This window comes from Lepidochelys olivacea, assembly GCF_965140295.1.
Source record: "Lepidochelys olivacea isolate rLepOli2 genome assembly, chromosome: 2".
NCBI classification, from domain to species: Eukaryota; Metazoa; Chordata; order Testudines; family Cheloniidae; genus Lepidochelys; species Lepidochelys olivacea.
The window spans coordinates 63,710,615-63,733,031 of record NC_140412.1 but is presented as its reverse complement, the minus strand read 5'-3'; the positions used below and the strand labels follow the sequence as shown (position 1 = coordinate 63,733,031).

The 22,417-nt window shown below is 44.6% G+C and overlaps 3 protein-coding genes across 5 annotated transcripts in view; 2 read left to right on the top strand and 1 right to left on the bottom strand.

Moving 5' to 3' along the window:
- Positions 1-180: 180 nt before the first annotated feature.
- BHLHE22 (basic helix-loop-helix family member e22) lies at positions 181-3,591 on the top strand. The gene has a single exon (XM_084619328.1). It carries the CDS (start codon positions 961-963, stop codon positions 1,852-1,854), a length of 894 nt encoding a protein of 297 aa, XP_084475454.1. The 5' UTR covers positions 181-960; the 3' UTR covers positions 1,855-3,591.
- Positions 3,592-6,289: 2,698 nt separating this feature from the next.
- LOC311515455 (uncharacterized protein) overlaps positions 6,290-22,417 on the top strand; it is a 172,310-nt gene continuing 156,182 nt past the window's right edge. For 2 of the 3 annotated variants that reach the window (XM_084618525.1, XM_084618527.1), the window contains exon 1: positions 6,290-6,375. In XM_084618525.1, the coding sequence (XP_084474651.1) occupies positions 6,321-6,375 (55 nt within the window). In that variant the 5' untranslated portion in view covers positions 6,290-6,320. Of the gene's footprint in view, positions 6,396-22,417 lie in introns of all 3 variants that reach the window. The other variant, XM_084618526.1, reaches the window with a different exon arrangement.
- The window catches only part of CYP7B1 (cytochrome P450 family 7 subfamily B member 1), a 187,531-nt gene continuing 185,358 nt past the window's right edge, over positions 20,245-22,417 (bottom strand). Inside the window, exon 6 of the mRNA XM_084618524.1 lies at positions 20,245-20,568. Coding sequence (XP_084474650.1) covers positions 20,278-20,568 — 291 coding nt within the window. The 3' untranslated portion in view covers positions 20,245-20,277. The remainder of the gene's footprint in view (positions 20,569-22,417) is intronic.

Sequence of the window (22,417 nt, the reverse complement as noted above, 5' to 3'; positions counted from 1 at the left end):
AAAGTTGGTCCTTAATTCCTATTATTTGCCCTCAGCTTAGTTGTATTGTAAAGCTGATGCTTTCATTTTTATTGACGCGGGGGGGGGGTAATTACCACTACGTAGCAAACCTGCGAGTGGAAACCTGTAAAGTTTGGCTGGGGGAGGGGACAAAAGCAGCGCCTTGCAGTTTGTCCTCAATTTGTTTTGAAAGGGAGAAAAAGGATCGTCGTGTCCGAAGCCCAGGTGAACCTTTCTGGCGAGTCAGCAGGGAGCAGCCTGGCGTTTGCTATTCCAGGCCATCCCTTTCCACAGGGAGAGCTGAGTTCGTGTAAAGAGGGGTGGCGGGGCTCTCTCTTGGTGAAGTCGGCTGGCCGCGCTCGGAGGAAGGCGCTCCAGCGGGCCCCTCGGCAGTGCAGCTCTGTCATGTGCTGAAGGAGGCGAGGAACAGCCCGGGCTCTAAGCAGGGCGGTTAGTGTGCTCGCTGACGAGTGAAAGGCGCCACGCATGCCAAGCTAAAGGCAGTCGTTGGGTCCCTAACAGGACACAACGTCTTGCAAACATATGCGCGAAGCTGTGTCTACAGATGGCAGGGAGAATAATGGAGCGGGCGCCTTTTATAAAGCTCTAGCTGCTGCCTGTCTTCAGACCTGGGACATGAAACTCTTCAGACTCAGGGCCAGCTAGCGCCTGGGCTTGTTTGTCACCGCTTTAATCCTATTAATTACAGCGTTAACCTGATTGGGTAGAGAGCTCTGTCCCAACAGGCGAGTCTTCCTCATAATAACCTACTCGCCGAGCTAATGATGTAAAAGACTCCCCCGGCTGCTGGGGCCGGAAATCTCTTGAAGGTGAAGCCAAGCAAGATAAACGGCGGACGAGGGGGCTGCTCGCAGCTCACAATGCCCGAGCGCATCCCCTGGTGAGAGCTCGCGGCCAGCGGAGAAGGCGGCGCGGAGGAGCCGGCGCGGGGCGGGCAGCATGGAGCGGGCGCTGAGCCTGGCCGCGGAGGAGGACTTGTTCCACAAGACGCTCGGCGCCTCGGCCACCAGGATGGAGGCCGCCTTCCGCGCGCCCCCGGGGCTCGACCTGAGCCACCCGCGCGAGCGCCAGCCCTCGCCCCTCAGCTGCTTCGAGCCCGGCGAGGCGGAGGGGCTGCTGCAGCCCGGGGCGGCGCTGGGGGCCGGCGACCCCCTCTCGCTGCCGGCCGGCTCGGTGTGCGGCAAGTACGGCGAGAGCACCAGCCGCAGCTCGGTGGCGGAGAGCAGCGGCGGCGAGCAGAGCCCCGACGACGACAGCGACGGGCGCTGCGAGCTGGTGCTGCGCGGGGGAGACCCGCGGGCCGCCTCGCCCGGGGCGGGGGGCGCCGGGGGGGGCCTGAAGGCGGCCGAGGGCGGCTGCTCCAACAGCCACGGCCTGGGCGGGAGCAAGAAGTCGAAGGAGCAGAAGGCGCTGCGGCTCAACATCAACGCCCGCGAGCGGCGGCGGATGCACGACCTGAACGACGCGCTGGACGAGCTGCGGGCGGTGATCCCCTACGCGCACAGCCCCTCGGTGCGGAAGCTCTCCAAGATCGCCACGCTGCTGCTGGCCAAGAACTACATCCTCATGCAGGCGCAGGCTCTGGAGGAGATGCGGCGCCTGGTGGCTTATCTCAACCAGGGCCAGGCCATCTCGGCCGCCTCCCTGCCCAGCTCGGCGGCGGCGGCGGCGGCCGCGGCCGCCGCCTTGCACCCAGCCCTCGGTGCCTACGAGCAGGCGGCCGGCTACCCCTTCAGCGCCGGCCTGCCCCCTGCCAGCTCCTGCCCGGAGAAATGTGCCATTTTCAACAGCGTCTCCTCCAGCCTCTGCAAACAGTGCACGGAGAAGCCTTAAAGCCCCCGCCAGGCGCTTCCACCCGGGCAGGGCAAGGAGCTGGCAGGGGTGGGGGCGGGGGAGGGGGGGCGACTCTGGGCAAGGACTTGGGCTAAATCCTCCGTTTCTCGTGGTTATTAGGCTTAAGGTTTTTCTTTTCTTTTTTGGAAAGGGCCGGGGGTGGGCTTGGGGGCTTTCCTCGTGGAAGTGGTGACTTGATCGCAACCAAGACCTCAGCGAAGTAAAAAATCGCAATTGTGTGTGTGTGTGTGTGTGTGTGTGGACACAAAGAGAGGCTGAGAAATAGCAGCTGGGGGAGGAAAAAGGAAGCCCCCCTCCCCAGCTGATGTATTTCAATCCCGCTGACTGGGGCTCGAGAACTCTGCCCCAGCGAGCTGAGGCCAGGGGGTGGGTGGCTGGCTGGCTGGCTGGCTGGGGTGCGGTGGCGGGGGCTCCAGCTGCATGGCCATTCAGACAAATCAGAAGGGGCACTTGCAACCAATTTTTTTGATGCTGAGCCAGGCGCCAAACAAACTTGAAACGCCGACTTCTTGTTTAAACGAAACCAAGAGCCTGAACCGTTGCTATGAAAGACTGACTTGTATTTTTTATTGTCTCTGAACTTTGATCCTGTGAAAATGCGCGAAGTTTTGGCGAGAGTGATTTAAAGAGCGAGCGAGCGAGAAACACCCTACTCCGTGTGGCTGAAAGTCTTGCATTTTTAAAACAAATATTTATGTGCACCTTGTTTCTTTCCACGTTGCAATGATGTATAAACAAGACATGATATTTATTTGTTCTTCTTTCAAGAACCCTTCCACGCCAACAATATTTATCATGTGTTTAGGTCACGGGTCTTATGTGCAGTTTTTTTTAAAAAAATGCTTCTAAAATTCTGTTTTATGGATTAACTTAAACTGTGTGCCAAGTGTTTAAAACGTTTATTTGCCAACAAGGTATACGCAGAACTATTGCTGTATCGGAGCTGCTTAGGTTGATGAAAGGTCGTCTGGATTTTAAGTTGCATCATCCCTGTATTTCAATTGAGCTTTAATAAATTGCTTCAGTCCAAAAATCACAGGAAAGGTGTATTCTTAATTCTCAATTAACTGACTTTTTAAAAGGGGGATTCTTTGCATTATAAAGGGTAATAGCGATTTACTTTTACAAGGCATCAAAGCAATAGCTCCTATGAGGGGGAAAAAAACACTTGCTAAGCTCATGTGTTCCCAGACGCTGGTTTTGTTTTTTGTTTTTTGTTTGTGTGTGTGTGTGTGTGTGTGTGTTCCCCAAAGGTATAGTTTAATTGCTCTCAATATGTATGTAAATTAACCTGACTGTGGATGATTATTTAAATTGAAATACTTCGGGCTGATTTACAGAACGTGTGATTTTTTTTTTTAAATCTAAAGCAAAATAAAATAAGGAGAAGAGCAAAAAGTGGCTATTTACCCAAAGTGAGCTTTCAGTCTGAGTTTGCATGGCTGGGTGGCTGTCTCTCTGCCATTTGTAAATCAATTCCCCCCCCCCCACACCTTCAAAAACGAGTCCTGCTCCTTTCCACTACTTGCAGATAATACAAATTCGGACTGTCAGGTTGGATGGCGAAAGAGGAGCCGTCATGGATCTGTTGGCAGGTCATGGATGTGTAAAGAATGATATATATTAAATAGGTCAATCAGATTATGACAGCAATGTACGATCGTTTGTATGTGTATCTATGTCGGAAAGAATCTTTATTAAAATATTTTCAACAAACTTTTTATTATTATGCTGTGCTTTGTACCAGTAACAGGGGGGGGGGGAAGAGGGGGTTTGAAATATCCCCTTTCTCTCTGGCTTTGCCTGGGTGCCAAGCATATAAAAATAGCATCGCTCAGGGACTGTGGCATTCAAGTTCTTGACACGGATCCATTGTTATCATTCACCTGTTTAATTGACAGGGGTTTGACTCGTTGCAAGAAAGAGAAATGAAAGCAGTAGTGAGAGACAGAGGAAGAGAGAGAAGAGCCCCCAAGTTTGCTTGTAGGACGATTGAAGGCTTTCTTCACACTTCCAGCCTGGAGATGAAACCTCAGTCTGGGGGGTGGGGGGAGAGTTAATGCTGAAAAGATGCAAGCTGTTAGGGTTTTGGTATGTTCCCACATATGGCAGTGTTAACATGAGTAACGGTCTGCAATTCCTGGGGAGGGGAGGGGACACACACACACATAAAACGTTTTTAGGTCCTCTTTGCTGTTCCTTGAACGCCCTGGGAGCTCGAGGCCACAGTCCAAAAGCCCCTCGCTTTTCGCACCCGAAGAGCAGTCAGGCTCGATTATAAATATAAACAAACCCGAGTGCTGAAGTGACTTTTACCCGCGTTGATCTGGAGTGTGAGCATTTACACGTGTGCCGGCTCAGGGGCGGTGGGGTCCCGAGAGGGAGGCACTACAGTTCTTCCCTCCGTGAAGCCCAGATCCACCGCCAGGTTTCCTTGGTGGGGTCGGTCGGGGTTGTGTGTATGTGCCCGTTGCATGCAGTATGCCCTATTTGCTGGCTCTGGGTAGTCTCAGCTTCTGAGAGCCCTAAATGGCAGCCAGCGTGGTAGAAAGGGATACATATTTCCGCTCCACTTGCCATCAAAGAGATTAATCAGAACCTGTAACTTTTCAGGAACCATAACTGTAAAGTGCCACGAAGCTGTGGGAAGGCAGCCCAGCCAGGGTGGGCAGCTCGGCCCCCAGGCGCAAGCAGAGCCGTCTCTCAGCATTTACTAGACAAAGCCTGGGTGCGTCTAATTATGATTATTAAAACAATTTCCATGACGATGTCTAATATTATGTTAATTTGAAAACAACTGTGTATGAAAACTGTCGACTATAATACCTAAATTCATTTAATGAAACACATCGTTAAGGCAATTAAACCTCCTGGATGTGATTAAGGAACATAATTACGACACTGTTCTGCGCCATAATTGGGTGTCTTTAATCAAGGGGTAAAGTGATCAGCAACACAGCCATCAGTTTGTATTGTTCTGTCTCTGCTGTCCATCATTCTGATTAGGAATTAACCACAGCCACCCGGCTGACTTGTGTGTGTGTGCGCGCGCATATTAACATCTCAGGACACGTTTGCTGCAAGAGTTGCTGCTTCATATTTCTCATGACAAAGGCGCCCTCCTTGAAATATCCCTCTCCTAGGTGCGGCTGCCTTCTCAATTCTTGCTAGAATTAGTACCGCGTAACAAATTGTGGAGTGGGAAAGGAAGATCCCAGGGCTTTCAATAATTCCGTGTGGCAATGCTATGATGATCTTTGCTATGGAAGGCAAGGTGAAGGCGGGGGAAGGGGGAGTCTTTATGAATCAAAGGGTGGGGCCAATTTTTAAAATAAGCCTGGCTCGTTCCTCTACTTTAGTTCAAACGCATCCCCTCCTAGGCTGGAAACCAGCTGCTCAGCACTGTTAAACAGCCTGCCCTGATCAGAGCTCTCTCCAGAGCTGTACCTGACTGGGCGCTATTTCCTGTGATCTGTGACATTCTTTGGAAGTGCCTTAACCTGCTGACGAGTGACCAAAAGTTTGCTAGAGAACAGCGACTTGCTACGACAGCCCCACTCCCCTAGGAGCGGTTCTTCCCAGGCATTCACTCGGGAAGCTTAAGTTGTCTGAAATTTGACATTTAAACGCCCGAGCTGGCAGTCGAGAGCAAAGCTAGTTCTGAGCCACCAATGTCGCTACCGTTCCCTAACTGTGTGCACGTAGGTGCCTTCCTAGTGGTTTCAGTTAACGTTGTATTTTTTGCAAAGCAATCCTCCAAGACCCACCCCCACCCTTCGCCCCCAGCTGCTTTTATAAGCTTGGTTTGCGCCAGAAAGAGTTAGCAGAGAGGATCCGCGGAGATGGCTCAGAAAACAAGTCTCAATCCCGGCCATCGGCTCCTGTCAGGGCGGGTGACTGATCTGACTTTATTTTTGTCGAGCCTGTGACAGTTTCCGAGCCGGTGCCGCTTTTAACACCTCTTGCCTATTCCCCTGTAAGCAGCAGCGTCGCTGGGAACTGACACGGACCCGGCGCCTACACTGTCGCCCGCCCGGGCTTACCCATGGTCTCTGTCAGACGAGCAGTGTGCGGGCTCCTGGGGCGGGGGGATTTCCCCCCTTCAGCAGAACTGACCAGCCCCTGGAAGAGCTTTTGTTCCACTTCCAACACCCCGCCACACCGAGCCCGTTCAACCAGCCTTCTCCCAAACCACCCCTCCGCTCCGGGTGCCAAGACAGACTCCCCCCGACCCCCTTTCCCCAGTTCTAATCCTGCCCCTGTCCCAGCGTGAGTGACATTGACTTTCCTAATGTAATGACTTATGAAAGATATAATCATGTGTTAAATTGAATCCTTCGTTTAACTGTTAATGGTGTGCACTGGGCACATTTACGTATTAGATGCTATGGTAACTAATTACCGCTGGAAAAAGGGATAATACACTTTGGAGACTTTGACAAATAATGATGAGTGTGCACAGCCCTGCTGGCAGCGGTCGCAGCGGATCTGCTGGAATGAGTAAGTGACTAAATGAATGGGTAAGTGAACTTGTGCGCACGGAGGGGAAGAGATAATGAATAGTGGTCAAGTGAGTTTTCTTATTCAAACCTTTAATGAAAATGTGATTTAGGATGGGGGGGGGGGGGAGGATGCGGTGCTGCCTCTAAACGTAATTAAATTGCGCACTATAAACATCAGAAACATAAATAAGTTTGCTTTTAATTAAAACGCAGCAGTCAAAGTAAATTACCCACGTGCTAGGAAAGTTTGCAGCAATTAACACTTTTTTTTTAAGTGGGTTGTTGGTAAAATAAATGAGCCACTCGTGCGTATGCCATCGCAGGATCCTTTAGAACTGTGATTTCGCCCATTGCCAATACCCTCAGGGGCGATTTAAACTGGGCTTTTAATCAGATGGCGGAGCGAGTCATTGCCTGACAGGTACACAACTTTAAAGGAAGTCGGCTCCGGGCTCCGTTGCAGTGCCGGGTTAATTGACAGGGCCTGGGTTGTCTGACTTTTGTTCCCCTTTTTAAAACAAGATCGCCCGTTTTACATAAACATTAGTTTAACAGATTGCCATGGAGAAGCGAAGCTGCTGCTTCGCCTTTCAAGCTGGAGTACGGCTTCTTTAGATGCACTGTCTACACGGAGACTGCCACCCATTGCAGTCCGCTTTCCTTGTGCAGTGCCTCTAATTGTCCTGGGTTTTGCGCTTCCGGAGGCTCGTCCTTGCTCCTCCTTCTCTCCAATCAGGCAGCTGGAAATGCCCCACTGGGATTTTCCCCTTAGTGCTCTCGCTCTCCTGGGGCAGGTGGATTTCCAGCTCCGGCACTTCCTGGAGTTTGGCTTGTTGGTGTGGACAGAAGTGAAGGTTATTTCGTGGTACTTCTTTCTTCCCTTAACGCTCCAGCCGTGCCAGGCAAGACAGGGGCAGAAGCTCGAGGAAGAATGTTTATTTCCCTCCCCTGAATCTTCACCTGTCCTGACCCTTCTGCGCTCCTTCCGAGAGACCCGAGTGGGCTCGAGTCTAGCAAAGTTCACCAGAGTTTAATAATGGGTTGTCCCTTCCCATAGAAAATACTGATAATCGTTCAGTCAGGAGTAGCAAGGGTTAAGCAGATCAGGTACTATCGCTTCACGCTGCAGTCAAGTTGAAGTACGCAGTTGCTTGATTTGGCTTTTCCTTTACACTGAGGGGTAACTCGGAAACTAAGGTTAGTTAGTCAGTGCTGTTGCTGAAGAAACACTGCAATACGTTCGGTGAGCAAAAGCTTGTGAGCTACAGCCCAGCCCCTTGGCTTTACAGAATAATGGCTAGATCAGCTCCATTTCAACATGCTAATAGAAATGCTTTCTAAGGGGTTTGCTTTAATTTGCACGGGCTATCTTCAGGCAGACTTTGCATGCGTTAATCGTTTCCCAGAGCCCGTATTCGCCCTTGTCCTCTCAACCCGATTCAGAGACGTGTAATACATCATGAAATAAATGTATATTTCAAGCATTTGACTGCTGTATTTGTAAATTCATATCTGCACCTGTAAGAACTATGATCTGTGACTGATTTGAAAGCTATAGCAAAATGATGCATTGTAGATAAACCACCATTTCCTTAAACCATAAATTTCCTTCTATAATTGTCACAGATTAAAATAGAAAAGAAAAATACATTTCTGCTAGGGGCACAACTGAAACGTTAATGACACTCAAACTGCTAGCCAACCCTAAATTAACTTCTTCATCACACCTTAGAAAGGTATCAGTGGTTATCCAAAGCAGGTATTATTTCTTCTAAGAAGTTTCAGAAGAAAGTTCACCATGGATTTTTACAAATCTTTATCATTTGCCAACGTTTTCCAATATTCAAATATCTCTTTTTATGGCTAACTGCTCTTCTCTTTTATATCAATATACATATTTAGGTCCAGGAATTCAGACGGGACATATGCTAACAGACTAGCTAATTAGGAAACCCCATTTCTTTTATTCCACTCAAACAGTTACTGAAGAAGGTGGTGTTTTTAGGACTGTCTGGTCTCTCTCTCATTCTGAGGTCAGATGACTAAAAAGTCATTGGAGGTGTGTAATATTTTAATTTGAGGAAGTATTAAGTCATAACCCACAAAGGAAATAAGTGCAAAGTACTATCCCTCTTGCTGCCTTAAAATCTAATCAGATAACACGAAGTTTAATACTAAATTGTATCATTTAAAAACCTCAATTAAATTTAGTGGTGTTCTTGGACATATAGCCATGTTCTTAGAGTGATTTTTTAAAGTGTGTTGCTACATTAAAAATAAAAAGGTTTTCTCTTGCAAAACTGAGCCACATCAGGAGGCAATTAGTGTTTCTGCATTTCACAAACAGAATTCCTCTTCATAGGATAATCTTCTAATCTATTGTTCAATCAATGTCCATCCACTTTTCATGTACAAGTCTTTAATATCCTGACCTGTGAGTTATAGTTACAAATTTCCCTCTTTTTTGAGACTCTAGTTTCATTGCTGTAAATATTTCAATTTTAGATGGCTACTGAAAAATATTTACATACTGAATAGTGAATTAAATGGCCCACAAAACAGGAAAACAGAAGTGGAAAGACATCCTGACAGTATGAGGTTAACAACTAAACTATCTGAGGAGAGATGCAGTAAGTGGGATGAACTGATCAAAAATAAATCATTGCTATGTCTTACAGTGTATATTTACTTACTGTATCTCTTAACTTGTACTTTCTCAGCTCTGCTGTATTCTCAATCATTACTGTTTTGGTAAGAAAATAACGTACTGTGAACAATTTAGGTCAACTTTAATAAAAATTCCAGCAAATCATTATTAAAACATCTATTAAACTTTCACAGGAATAGTTTGGCAGTATAGGTGAAACTTAAATTTGTTTGAACTTTTTATTTTGTTGTACAGTAATGTTTGAAGGCAAGTGTATTTCTACTATTATAAATAATCACGTACATAGTCGAGAATACAGTGAAACATGCTGCATAGCAAAAGCAATTTAATACATAGAACTGTTTATGATTAACTGATAAAGATCATATTGCATCCAACATTTAATTTTAATTCAGCCCTTGCAAATGAAAAATATGCAGTTGTATGGTGAATGCTTCTATAGATGCAATGAAAGTTTCTTGCTACTCGTTCATTGCACTTTATATGTGAATATATACATTTCTTTAAAGAATCCAACTTTTCTAGAAGTGATACTTTTACCTAAAAATGTTGTAATTCTACTATTTTCTTGAGTTGTCACTCTATAGTCCTTATAAATATAAATTTAGCCAAATAAAATAACTAGCAGAAAAATATTTGTTACATTCAATTTCTTCTTAACCTTAAGTTTCTCTGTTGTCACAGTTAAAAATAACTTCATTAATCTGAATTGAGCATATATTATGAGTAAAAGTGATGTGCTGAGTAATTTTAAAGTATTGCACACAATTTAAATAACTTTAAGAGAGCATTTAGTGTCAAGACCAATATTAGATAAAATACAGTACAATCTGCAACTAGTTTTTCCACTCACACAGCTAGCTTCTAGAACAGCAAGGACACTTCACTCAAAAATGTTCATTTATTAAAATCCCAACCACTATTGCCTTTTTTCTTCACAAAGCTAGGTAATTGTTTTGAAAACATTATGTTATGCAGACTTATTTCTGAAATACAGCAAAGCTATGCAAGTCTGCTTTCTGCTAAATAAGTCTCCAAAAACCCACACTTTTACGCCTGTTAAAAATATCTATGGATTAAGAAGCAAAAGACAATGTCCTCATCAATGTTTGACTTGCATATCAGAGAGCTAACTGAAGAATTCCAGCAACTGCAAGTGATTCTTAGAAAAGCTAAGTTTCCGAGTACAAGGGCATATTTTGCCAGGTGTACATCAACAGCCACATTTCATTTTTTAAAAATTTGTATTAATGACCTTTTGAGGTTGGAACATTTTATATGGTTTGTTATGCATTTTGCTGTACTCAGAGGTAGATAGGAATCAAAGACTGAGGGCCACATTTGGAAATGACTCTAATGGCGGAGTTGCACCCACTCACACTACCTTTCAAGTTTGCCATAAGCATTACAGAAATATCTCCTTCCTTTACTCTCTCTTCAGGACCGGTTTAAGACGGGCAAGATTAAATGGACTGAGTATTTTAACAAATGCACAGTGATTATCATAATTTAACACAGACTCACCTTTTTTCTCTTTAAAAATATCTTTCATGGTCAAGTAACAGAATGCCATACTCTACATAAGTCAGGTTTTTTTTAAATGAAAGCAATATCTGTGGTATTGCATAAATGTATGTATGTTCAGGTGTGAGGGGGGAGGGACGGACAAGGAAAGTCATTCAATATGTGAATAGATACATTCAATTTTATTGTATCTTTTGAAATACAAAATTCACATAAAAGGTCAGATTAGTAAAGTACATGAAGTTTCACTTTTCTTGCTCAGAAATTCACAGATGTACCTTATTCAGTCTAAAAGCCTTAATGATGGACATTAACTATTAAAGGAGAATCTGAACTTTGTGCATCTATTTACAACATGTCAGTTTACGGAATTAAGACCAATTGACAATCTTTTAAACATCCAAATATTCAGTAATAATGAAATAAAATATCATTTCTACCCCTACAAATGAAGTACAAAGATCAGTGATTACTCATAAAAAAATAACAATTCTGAGAGTAGTGTAATACAATATGACTTAAAAAAGTAAACTAATGCACATTTCTTACGTGGTTTTTAGTACATTAAAGCACATTGCTAGAGACATGGCAATGTAGCCAAATCTAATTTGCAAACAATTACACATAACTACTCATATAATCATACAGGGAAGCATTGTAATCCTTTCAAACAGGACTGTACAATTGCTTACAAGGTTGCTAAGTACCGAACAGGAAAGAGCACATACTACCCATACATAACAATAAGGCTCACCTTTTAGTGTTCACATTGGTTCATGAGGAGTTCACTTGTTAAAAAAATGTTAACTTTAAAAGTCAGACGGAGTCTTCCAGCAGCTCCCACAAGTCGCTGCACTGGAACTGAACTTTAATTTTATATTTAAAAAGATGAACTGCTGGGGCATGGGAGAGTGAGTTTTGGCAGCTGGCACAACCATGGGCAGGGTGTTCTTGATCAGCAGCTTCACTTTTTAAAAGGATTGGGCAGTGCACCTTTCTACCACAAAGGGGAGCAACATTGCGATTCCAGTGGCTGGAGTGGCACCTGAATACCTCCCGGCCTGACATACGTAAGGAGTCCTATCCACCCCTACTAGGTCTGTGGGAGGGATGGTCATGACATTGCAAGGCCTTTCAGGGAGGTAATGAACAGGGTAAAAAAAGAGCAAAAAAACATGACTTTTTAAAAGAAGGATTCATGGCAATTCCACATTGTACGCAATGAAACAGTCTGTACGTATATGACCAGATATCCATCTTAGGGCTCTGGTGACACTGAACGCTACTCAAGGTCTGGTTTTATGGTTTAGGTTCTCACCAGAAACATTTGATGGGATTACAGGCTTGCGCTGCTCCCTGTCCCATGCAGCAATCATGGAACTCTAGCATTCCTGGGTGGCTTCAGGACTGGCTAAAGCCAACTAGAACATGTCGGAGTTAATCATGTGGGTGTGTCCACTTCAAGCCCAAAGACTGTGGACTGACATGGTTCACGGGGGGAATGTGGGTCCTAAGCTTTCACTCACCCACTCTGAACCCAAATGGTCTGTTCTGGGCAGGCTTACTGCCCTCAGATTCTGTCTGATCCAGTGGCTGTCACTTACGCAGACATCTAATTGGACTGGCCATGGTCAATATGACCCAGTTTCCTGGGGGTTATGTCCAGTCAGTCTAATAAAGCAGGATCCAGAGGAGCAGCCAGATGAAATGCCCCATCTCAACTCTCACACATACTTCTCAGCAGGGCTTGACCCTACTAACATGTGCAAGATGAGGTTTGCTCTTTGCAGTGGATTGGAGTATGTGAGGCACTCTTATGAGAAGGCCACAATACTAGGTTGCGCCATTGCTAGGCATGGGTAGAAAGTCAGAGGATGGGATCTTACTAGGGGATGCCAGCTCTGGATAGCCAGTGTTAGGCGACTAGATTCTCGATACAGCCTGGGTAGATCTGAGTCTGTTCAGCAGGGACTCTCGCTGCCTGGTTTAGGTTTGGTTATTTAGCAAAAGCTAAGGCCAATTTTACCTCAAATCAAGTGTTCAATCCTGTGAGATGCAGAACACCCTATACTCCTATTAAAGTGGGTAAATATGGAGAGGGTGCTCAGCACCTTGCAGGGCTGTGCCTCAACTTCTTACTTGTGACCTGATGCTTTAAGATACAGCTAGATTTTTATTTGCTTGTTTGTATATACTTGTTTTATTTCTGAATAGATATTTATACCTACTGATCAGTGATTAATCTGAAACTAGTAATGTTTTTCATTCACTTTTGGCACTGTCCAAGTATGTCCTACTAAATTATGCTACAGCGAGTTATACTCTAATTCAAAATCCTAAAAGCACAGTATGAGTCAAAGAAGGTCTTAGGTTTAAAACAAATACCTACTTTTATTTTCACAGTTGCTTCACATTTGTTTCAAAATGGAATGCCAACGAAAGATTTATCATAATTGTGGCATGAGACATTTCACAGCTTACATTTAAGCAATAATGTCTATAGTCAACATGGTAATTCCAATTCTCCAAGAGGAGAAGGCGGGTGGTGGTGGTCGGGGACTCTCTCCTCCAGGGGACTGAGTCATCTATCTGCCGCCCTGACCGGGAAAACCGAGAAGTCTGCTGCTTGCCAGGGGCTAAGATTCGTGATGTGACGGAAAGACTGCTGAGACTCATCAAGCCCTCGGATCGCTACCCCTTCCTGCTTCTCCACGTGGGCACCAATGATACTGCCAAGAATGACCTTGAGCGGATCACTGCGGACTATGTGGCTCTAGGAAGAAGAATAAAGGAGTTGGAGGCGCAAGTGGTGTTCTCGTCCATCCTCCCCGTGGAAGGAAAAGGCCTAGGTAGGGAGCGTCGAATCGTGGAAGTCAACGAATGGCTACGCAGATGGTGTCGGAGAGAAGGCTTTGGTTTCTTTGACCATGGGATGGTGTTCCATGAAGGAGGAGTGCTGGGTAGAGACGGGCTCCATCTTACGAAGAGAGGGAAGAGCATCTTTGCCAGCAGGCTGGCTAACCTAGTGAGGAGGGCTTTAAACTAGGTTCACCGGGGGAAGGAGACCAAAGCCCTGAGGTAAGTGGGAAAGCGGGATACCGGGAGGAAGCACAGGCAGGAATGTCTGTGAGGGGAGGGCTCCTGCCTCATACTGGCAATGAGGGGCGATCAACAGGTTATCTCAAGTGCTTATATACAAATGCACAAAGCCTTGGAAACAAGCAGGGAGAACTGGAGGTCCTGGTGATGTCAAGGAACTATGACGTGATCGGAATAACAGAGACTTGGTGGGATAACTCATATGACTGGAGTACTGTCATGGATGGTTATAAACTGTTCAGGAAGGACAGGCAGGGCAGAAAAGGTGGGGGAGTAGCACTGTATGTAAGGGAGCAGTATGACTGCTCAGAGCTCCGGTACGAAACTGCAGAAAAACCTGAGTGTCTCTGGATTAAGTTTAGAAGTGTGTGCAACAAGAGTGATGTAGTGGTGGGAGTCTGCTATAGACCACCGGACCAGGGGGATGAGGTGGATGAGGCTTTCTTCCGGCAGCTCACGGAAGCTACTAGATCGCATGCCCTGATTCTCATGGGTGACTTTAATTTTCCTGATATCTGCTGGGAGAGCAATACAGCGGTGCATAGACAATCCAGGAAGTTTTTGGAAAGCGTAGGGGACAATTTCCTGGCGCAAGTGCTAGAGGAGCCAACTAGGGGGGGTGCTTTTCTTGACCTGCTGCTCACAAACCGGGTAGAATTAGTGGGGGAAGCAAAAGTGGATGGGAATCTGGGAGGCAGTGACCATGAGTTGGTTGAGTTCAGGATCCTGACGCAGGGAACAAAGGTAAGCAGCAGGATATGGACCCTGGACTTCAGGAAAGCAGACTTCGACTCCCTCAGGGAACGGATGGCCAGGATCCCCTGGGGGACTAACTTGAAGGGGAAAGGAGTCCAGGAGAGCTGGCTGTATTTCAAGGAATCCCTGTTGAGGTTACAGGGACAAACCATCCCGATGAGTCGAAAGAATAGTAAATATGGCAGGCGACCAACTTGGCTTAATGGTGAAATCCTAGCGGATCTTAAACATAAAAAAGAAGCTTACAAGAAGTGGAAGGTTGGACATATGACCAGGGAAGAGTATAAAAATATTGCTCGGGCATGTAGGAATGTTATCAGGAGGGCCAAATCGCACCTGGAGCTGCAGCTAGCCAGAGATGTCAAGAGTAACAAGAAGGGTTTCTTCAGGTATGTTGGCAACAAGAAGAAAGCCAAGGAATGTGTGTGCCCCTTACTGAATGAGGGAGGCAACCTAGTGACAGAGGATGTGGAAAAAGCTAATGTACTCAATGCTTTTTTTGCCTCTGTTTTCACTAACAAGGTCAGCTCCCAGACTGCTGCGCTGGGCATCACAAAATGCGGAAGAGATGGCCAGCCCTCTGTGGAGATAGAGGCGGTTAGGGACTATTTAGAAAAGCTGGACGTGCACAAGTCCATGGGGCCGGACGAGTTGCATCCGAGAGTGCTGAAGGAATTGGCGGCTGTGATTGCAGAGCCACTGGCCATTATCTTTGAAAACTCGTGGCGAACCGGGGAAGTCCCGGATGACTGGAAAAAGGCTAATGTAGTGCCAATCTTTAAAAAAGGGAAGAAGGAAGATCCTGGGAACTACAGGCCAGTCAGCCTCACCTCAGTCCCTGGAAAAATCATGGAGCAGGTCCTCAAAGAATCAATCCTGAAGCACTTGCATGAGAGGAAAGTGATCAGGAACAGCCAGCATGGATTCACCAAGGGAAGGTCATGCCTGACTAATCTAATCGCCTTTTATGATGAGATTACTGGTTCTGTGGATGAAGGGAAAGCAGTGGATGTATTGTTTCTTGACTTTAGCAAAGCTTTTGACACGGTCTCCCATAGTATTCTTGTCAGCAAGTTAAGGAAGTATGGGCTGGATGAATGCACTATAAGGTGGGTAGAAAGCTGGCTAAATTGTCGGGCTCAACGGGTAGTGATCAATGGCTCCATGTCTAGTTGGCAGCCGGTATCAAGTGGAGTGCCCCAGGGGTCGGTCCTGGGGCCGGTTTTATTCAATATCTTCATAAATGATCTGGAGGATGGTGTGGATTGCACTCTCAGCAAATTTGCGGATGATACTAAACTGGGAGGAGTGGTAGATACGCTGGAGGGGAGGGATAGGATACAGAAGGACCTAGACAAATTGGATGATTGGGCCAAAAGGAATCTGATGAGGTTCAATAAGGATAAGTGCAGGGTCCTGCACTTAGGACGGAAGAACCCAATGCACAGCTACAGACTAGGGACCGAATGGCTAGGCAGCAGTTCTGCAGAAAAGGACCTAGGGGTGACAGTGGACGAGAAGCTGGATATGAGTCAGCAGTGTGCCCTTGTTGCCAAGAAGGCCAATGGCATTTTGGGATGTATAAGTAGGGGCATAGCGAGCAGATCGAGGGACGTGATCGTTCCCCTCTATTCGACATTGGTGAGGCCTCATCTGGAGTACTGTGTCCAGTTTTGGGCCCCACACTTCAAGAAGGATGTGGATAAATTGGAGAGAGTCCAGCGAAGGGCAACAAAAATGATTAGGGGACTGGAACACATGAGTTATGAGGAGAGGCTGAGGGAGCTGGGATTGTTTAGCCTGCAGAAGAGAAGAATGAGGGGGGATTTGATAGCTGCTTTCAACTACCTGAAAGGGGGTTCCAAAGAGGATGGCTCTAGACTGTTCTCAATGGTAGCAGATGACAGAACGAGGAGTAATGGTCTCAAGTTGCAGTGGGGGAGGTTTAGATTGGATATTAGGAAAAACTTTTTCACTAAGAGGGTGGTGAAACACTGGAATGCGTTACCTAGGGAGGTGGTAGAATCTCCTTCCTTAGAGGTTTTTAAGGTCAGGCTTGACAAAGCCCTGGCTGGGATGATTTAACTGGGAATTGGTCCTGCTTTGAGCAGGGGGTTGGACTAGATGACCTTCTGGGGTCCCTTCCAACCCTGATATTCTATGATTCTATGATTCTAATGATGTCAGCATTTTCTCTCTCTCAATAAAACAGGTTCTTACATCCAAGAGGATTGTGAGCAACGGCTGAATATAGAATAGCTGCGATGTTTGCCTACAGAGTCACTACACTAGTAACTAACCTGAATATGAAAGGCTGTATATAAAAATAAATTTTATTCTATTGAGCTGGAGTATACAAGCAATAAACAGCTTTTGCAGTTGATTAAATGTTGAAGCAAACTTAAGGCATTTAATCAACTGCAAAGCCCATTTAATATAAGTATACTCCAATACCATAGGTAGTATTGATATTATATATGAAGAGAAAATGTTCATTCAATACATCTCACAAAAACAATTTTCTTCCCAGAGGCCTGGGAGCTTAGATGTGCCAATCTTTGAAAGTCTTTCTAGTGATGCTGATTTTGGGGATATAGTTTACATGAATAATTAAATGGCCTCAGGCATAAACAACAAATAATACTAGTCCTTAGTATTTACATAATGCTTTTCATCCACAGGTCTTTAAGTGCTTTGCAAAGCAAAGAAAGATTTCCCCCATTTTAAAGATGAGGAAGACCGAGGCACAGGAAATTAAGACTTACTTTTAAAAAAAATGTCCACTAGCTTTGGTGCTCAGTTGGAGGGAGACACCTTCGGCCTATTTTTCAGAGCATCTACAGCTTCCATGGAGGTCAAGTGAAGTTGTGGGTGCTCAGCACCTCTGAACACTAAGCCTTGGGTGCTGTCAATTTAGGGCACTTAAAAAGGAGGCACTAAAAATGAATGAACACTTGGGAATTTAGTTCTAAATGACTTGTTCCAAAAACACTGAGATAACTTCCCACAATTCCTTTTGTGTTCTTTGACTCCACATGAGTCACTAATTACAACTCAGGAGAGTGTCTATGAATGTTTATGGGACAAGTTGTGTCTCTGCTCACATCCATGTAGCTAAAACAGCCCAGCAGTAAATTAGCTTTGCAACTACAGAGACCAATGCAAATCCGGCATGGGACTGAGCAGAGGTTGGTTCCCTAAACTAGTATTTATGTGCTGGCATGGCTCTCCAACCTCTTTCCAGTCTAACTTCTATAAATGATAATTGTATGGTGGAACACATCTTCAGGGCAGGCACTGCTCACATGAAGTGACCTCTGGCTTTCTGGCCCTGTCTCCAGCTTGGGAGAGAAAAAAGGGAAATGAGGGGCCTACAATGTGCATGAGTACTGAGGAGCTTATTTATGAAGCAGAACCCTGGGGTCCCACTTACAACTAGTTCAGCTCTCCCTAAGATCAGTCCACAGCTCATTTCTACGGTTGTATGGGGTTACCACATAAAGGCTAAGGGCAAAAAGCAGGCTCAGATTTGGGCCCAGAGGAGGTATATTAAGGAGGAATGTAGAATCAGTAAGAAACTGTGTGTAATTGATGTGGGAACAATTTCCAGAGGCTGTAGGATATGCGTGAGGCTGAAGTTGTTAGCTTCTTGTACAATTAGCAATATTCTTTAAGTAGCACAACATTATTTAGGCCACAGCTTTGAAATATGTAAAAGACTAGGGAAAAATGGCATTCATTAGAAGTCACCTCTCTGTAAATAAATCCCGCTTTTAGATTTCTAAAATTGTCTTAGTCACACAGAGTTTTACTCAAATTCCTAGCACTTTAACTGTCTTTTGAACCATCAGGAATGTGGAGGTAGGGGAAGTTATCTCAAACAGGAGCCAGTGATACAGACCACTTCACAGTTTGTAGGTATAGTATTCTAGTTCTAAACACAGATTACATGACACCATCAACTTGAAAATTAGTCATCTTTTTAAAAACCAGTTAAAAGTAGTTTTAGGTGTTACTTTTGTCCTGGAATTCCCATACCAATTTTTGTGGTTTTGCAATCATATTTTTCTAGAGTTTGAAAAATGTCTTCTTTTTTGTGTGTGTGAAAGACAACAGGAGAAACTGGCAAATACAAAGTGCTGTCAAACGCACAAAGTAAACAAGCCAAACAATTCTGTTTTCTTCTCTAATCTATTTCAATTGTAACAATCCAAAATATTACTGGTAATGCTAGTAGGCTGAAGTCTCATTTTTAAGATGATGGTGTCATTTTAAACAGGCTCACATTAAATGTGAAATAATGTAGTGTTGTGGCTCAGATAAATCAGTAGACAGTATGGGCCTGATTCAAACCCTATTAAAGTCAACAAAAGCTTCCCACTGACTTTAATAGAGTTTGAATCAGGCCCTATAACAGCAGTAGATTCAGATTACTGATTCGTGTTGCATAAGTAACAAACTGTTGAATTTCAAAAAGTACTCCTAAGCCAGTGAAATGCTGCCAGGACAACAACAAAATACTCCTACAAATCATATCCCCATTAGCTTGTGATAAACCCCATTTACCAGAGGTTGGATTTCTCAGGGAGGGGATGGCAGTAGGACCACTTCATTTGTTTTTCTGTTTACATGAAAATAGCTATAACCAAGACAGGGGCAGCACCACTAGGTGAACAATTTACCAGTAAATGCATTTGATGGAATTGTTTATATTTTTGTTCCTGAAAAATATACCGAATACACTGATAGTGTAGAACAGTGTGATTTGAAATGGGGTGCAGGTTACTTTACCTTTTTTGGGGGGAGATGGGGAGAGACGAGAAGGATCTGAGGAGATACTCTCCATGGGAATTAAAAAAAAAAAAAGTTAGCTCTATTGATAGCAATTCACTCTCCTTTCCATTTGGCAGTATAATTTAAGCAAGGGCTCCCAGGAGCCCAATCCAGCACTTCACTGAAGTCGGTCTTCTAAACAAAAACACTAGTATTTTTCTCCAAGGCTTTTCTGTAGTGCAAGGATGCCTAGATGGAAGAGGGGCCAATGGAACACTCACTGTAAATCATAAATTTTGGGGGTCATCAAAGGTCACACTGGACCCTCCCAGAGTAAAATCCATCAGAGAGGAAAGTGGGCCCAGAAAACCAGCAAGACAGATTTTGTGTGGTTTCTAGTGAATGCTTTGCTGAAGGGAAAGGTGCTTGGGAATGGTGGGAATAAAAAAAGTCCCCTTTCTGCACCACACTGCTCTCCAGGTCCCTTTTATCCTTGGGCAGCAGGTTTCCTTGAGCAAGTGTAATGACACGTCCAGATGGGTCAACTGTCTGTGGATTGAACCCGAGACCTTTAGATCTAAAAGGCTGAGTCTCTATGAACTGAGTTAAAGGACCAAATATTTGAGCACCAGGGCAGCAGAGGGGACAAAAATCTCTCATGTGGTCCAGCCACTAGAGGAGGACAGAGGCGCACATTGAGTTAATGTGGGTTACAAAGGCATGCAGCCACCGGCCACACCGATTACGATATTTCCCCCTCAGCAGAGAAAGTGTAGTGTGGAATGGCAACTAATGACTTCTATTGGCTCAGGGTATTGTGCAGGGTGAATGTCTCAGAGTTGTTGCTTTCTTCCATGCCCCCTTATCAATTTCCAGGCACTCCTGCTCTCGTGTCTGTGGAGGTGATCCTCCAGCCCTAAGACATTTAGCATTACTCTCTCTTCACTTAAACATACACAAGTAGGAGAGAGATGAAAGCAGAACAGGAAAAAGCAAACCTCTCTAAAAAGAAAATACACAGCCAGGAAACAGCAAAAAAGGTGAGAATAGTGGGAAGTCTGCAATAGGCAGTTTACTTTTCTAAAAAGACTTTATCTTGTAACGAAAGGCAATATCAGAGTCTGGCAAGAGGATACCAAGGCCTATACGACTGTTGTCAAGCCCTATGGGCTTCTTTTCCACTAGTTCTACGTCAAAGTAAGCCAGGAATAAAATCAGAAACAGCTTCATTTCATTCATTGCAAAGAACCTGCCAGGACACATGCTGATTCCAGAGCCAAAAGGCATCAGAAAGTATTTCAGCTTTCTTCCCCCCTTGTAGAAGGTGGTTTTCTTCTTGCCATTCTCTATATAACGATCAAACTTATACACCTGAAAATAAAAGAGAGACGGTGAAAATTAACAGAGCAGTTACATGAGTGGTTTCATTTGCAAGAGGGTGCAGAGGGTGCTTCTAAAACCCTGATGTAAGTTAAGAGCTAAGACAAGGAACTGACAGCTTCCTCCTTTTAGTCTGTTCACTTAAATTGAGTTTTATCTATCTTCAAATGACCTCACTGCACATTAAGTGGCAGGGGCTACTGTCTGGGTTGTTGGGAAAGGTGTGCTGCCCCTTTAAGGGCTAGAGAGTGTGTTAGTTGCTATGGCAGCTTCATAGCTGGTAAGCATGGGGACCCATTCTCACCAGGTGACCGGAAGAGAGAGGGGACTATTTATGTCCAAACCAGTGCAGGAAAAGCCTTCTTCTGTTCTAATTATGGGCATTTTGAGGCAGGGACAATGACACTCAGGAAGAGCACAGTTTCTGTTTGTGAAGCATCCTATACATCCAGGAGGCTACATACATTACTACTACTACTAATTTGAAAAATTTGGCAAAATCCCATTGGTACAACGGTTTTGCTCTTTCTGGCAAGGAGAAAATTGATCTACTGCAACTCCCACCTTCCCTCTCATGGTGTGGATTGTTCAGGAACTAGCCCTGATAACTTACGATCAGTGTTCTTGTCAGTTGAAGATAGTTTCCATCTGTCTCACTTGTTCACACCTGACTTTCAATAGCTTGCTATGGAAGATGCGTGCAAAGCAGGCCACATGTTAATAAGTGAACATAGCAGGAAGTGTTTTTCTAGAGTAAGTACTCTAGAATTTACTCCAATAAGTTTAGCTAGTATCTTAGGTCCCATAAATTTAACACCTTTCTGAAGACCTTTAGTATCAGGGTCATTGTTAAGGGCTAACTTGAGTTTGTGAATGAAGGAGATGTGGCAATCTTAGCTCAGTCCATGGTGAATTAAACGTCTTAAAAATAGTCACGTATGCTTTGAATGAAAATAACAAAACACTTTCTGCTTATGGTCACTCATTAGCACTTGGCCAGTTAGCATACATCTGCTACAGTGCAAGCTTTTGAAAGTTAGACTTGAACAAGCAATTCAGACAGAAACCATCTCAGCTGATAGTAAAAAAAAGTCATAGAAAGTTTACCAGGCAGGTTCCTGGTCAAGCCATACCATGGAGGAAAAAAGTGGATTGATTAGCTCTTTGCCAGAGAGACCAAAGACACTGCAATATATTAATTTTAATAAAAATACTAACATAATAATACTGTACATTTTCTGATTGCCTGTTCTATACATGTCCTATGGAAAAATAAAATGACTCAGTTTCCATAATGCTCTTGAACATCAGTAAGAAACAATGGTAGAGAAACCTAGACTTCTGACTACCAGAACCCTGTTCTTCCTATCAGATTAGAGGTTCTTAAACTGTGATCAGCAGGGCCTCCTGGCTGACTGTACACTATCTTGAGAAGCAAGCAGTGGAGGTGTATTGGGCTGGTCCATGAGAAGATCTGACTAGCATTTCATAGTGGTAACAAGTACATACAATACTGGAGGATATGTGACTTCACATGCTGAAGACTGGGAGATAATTTTTTAAAAAAGGCAGGAGGTGGCTTGAATTTTCAAAGGGGCTTCAGGGAGTTAGGTGCTCAACTTCCAATGAAAAATCAACTCCCTGAAGTCCCTTTGAAAATCCCACTCAGAAAGAACTGTGCTACTTTTCTTATAAGTTACTTCAATTTCAAGTAATATTGTGAATACTGAAAGCCCAAAATATGATTCTTCTCTAAAAGTATCACATTTTAAATGCAAGTTCCAATGATCAGGAGTAACTATTAGCCCTCTGAAACATGAGCTGTAATATCCTTAGCATT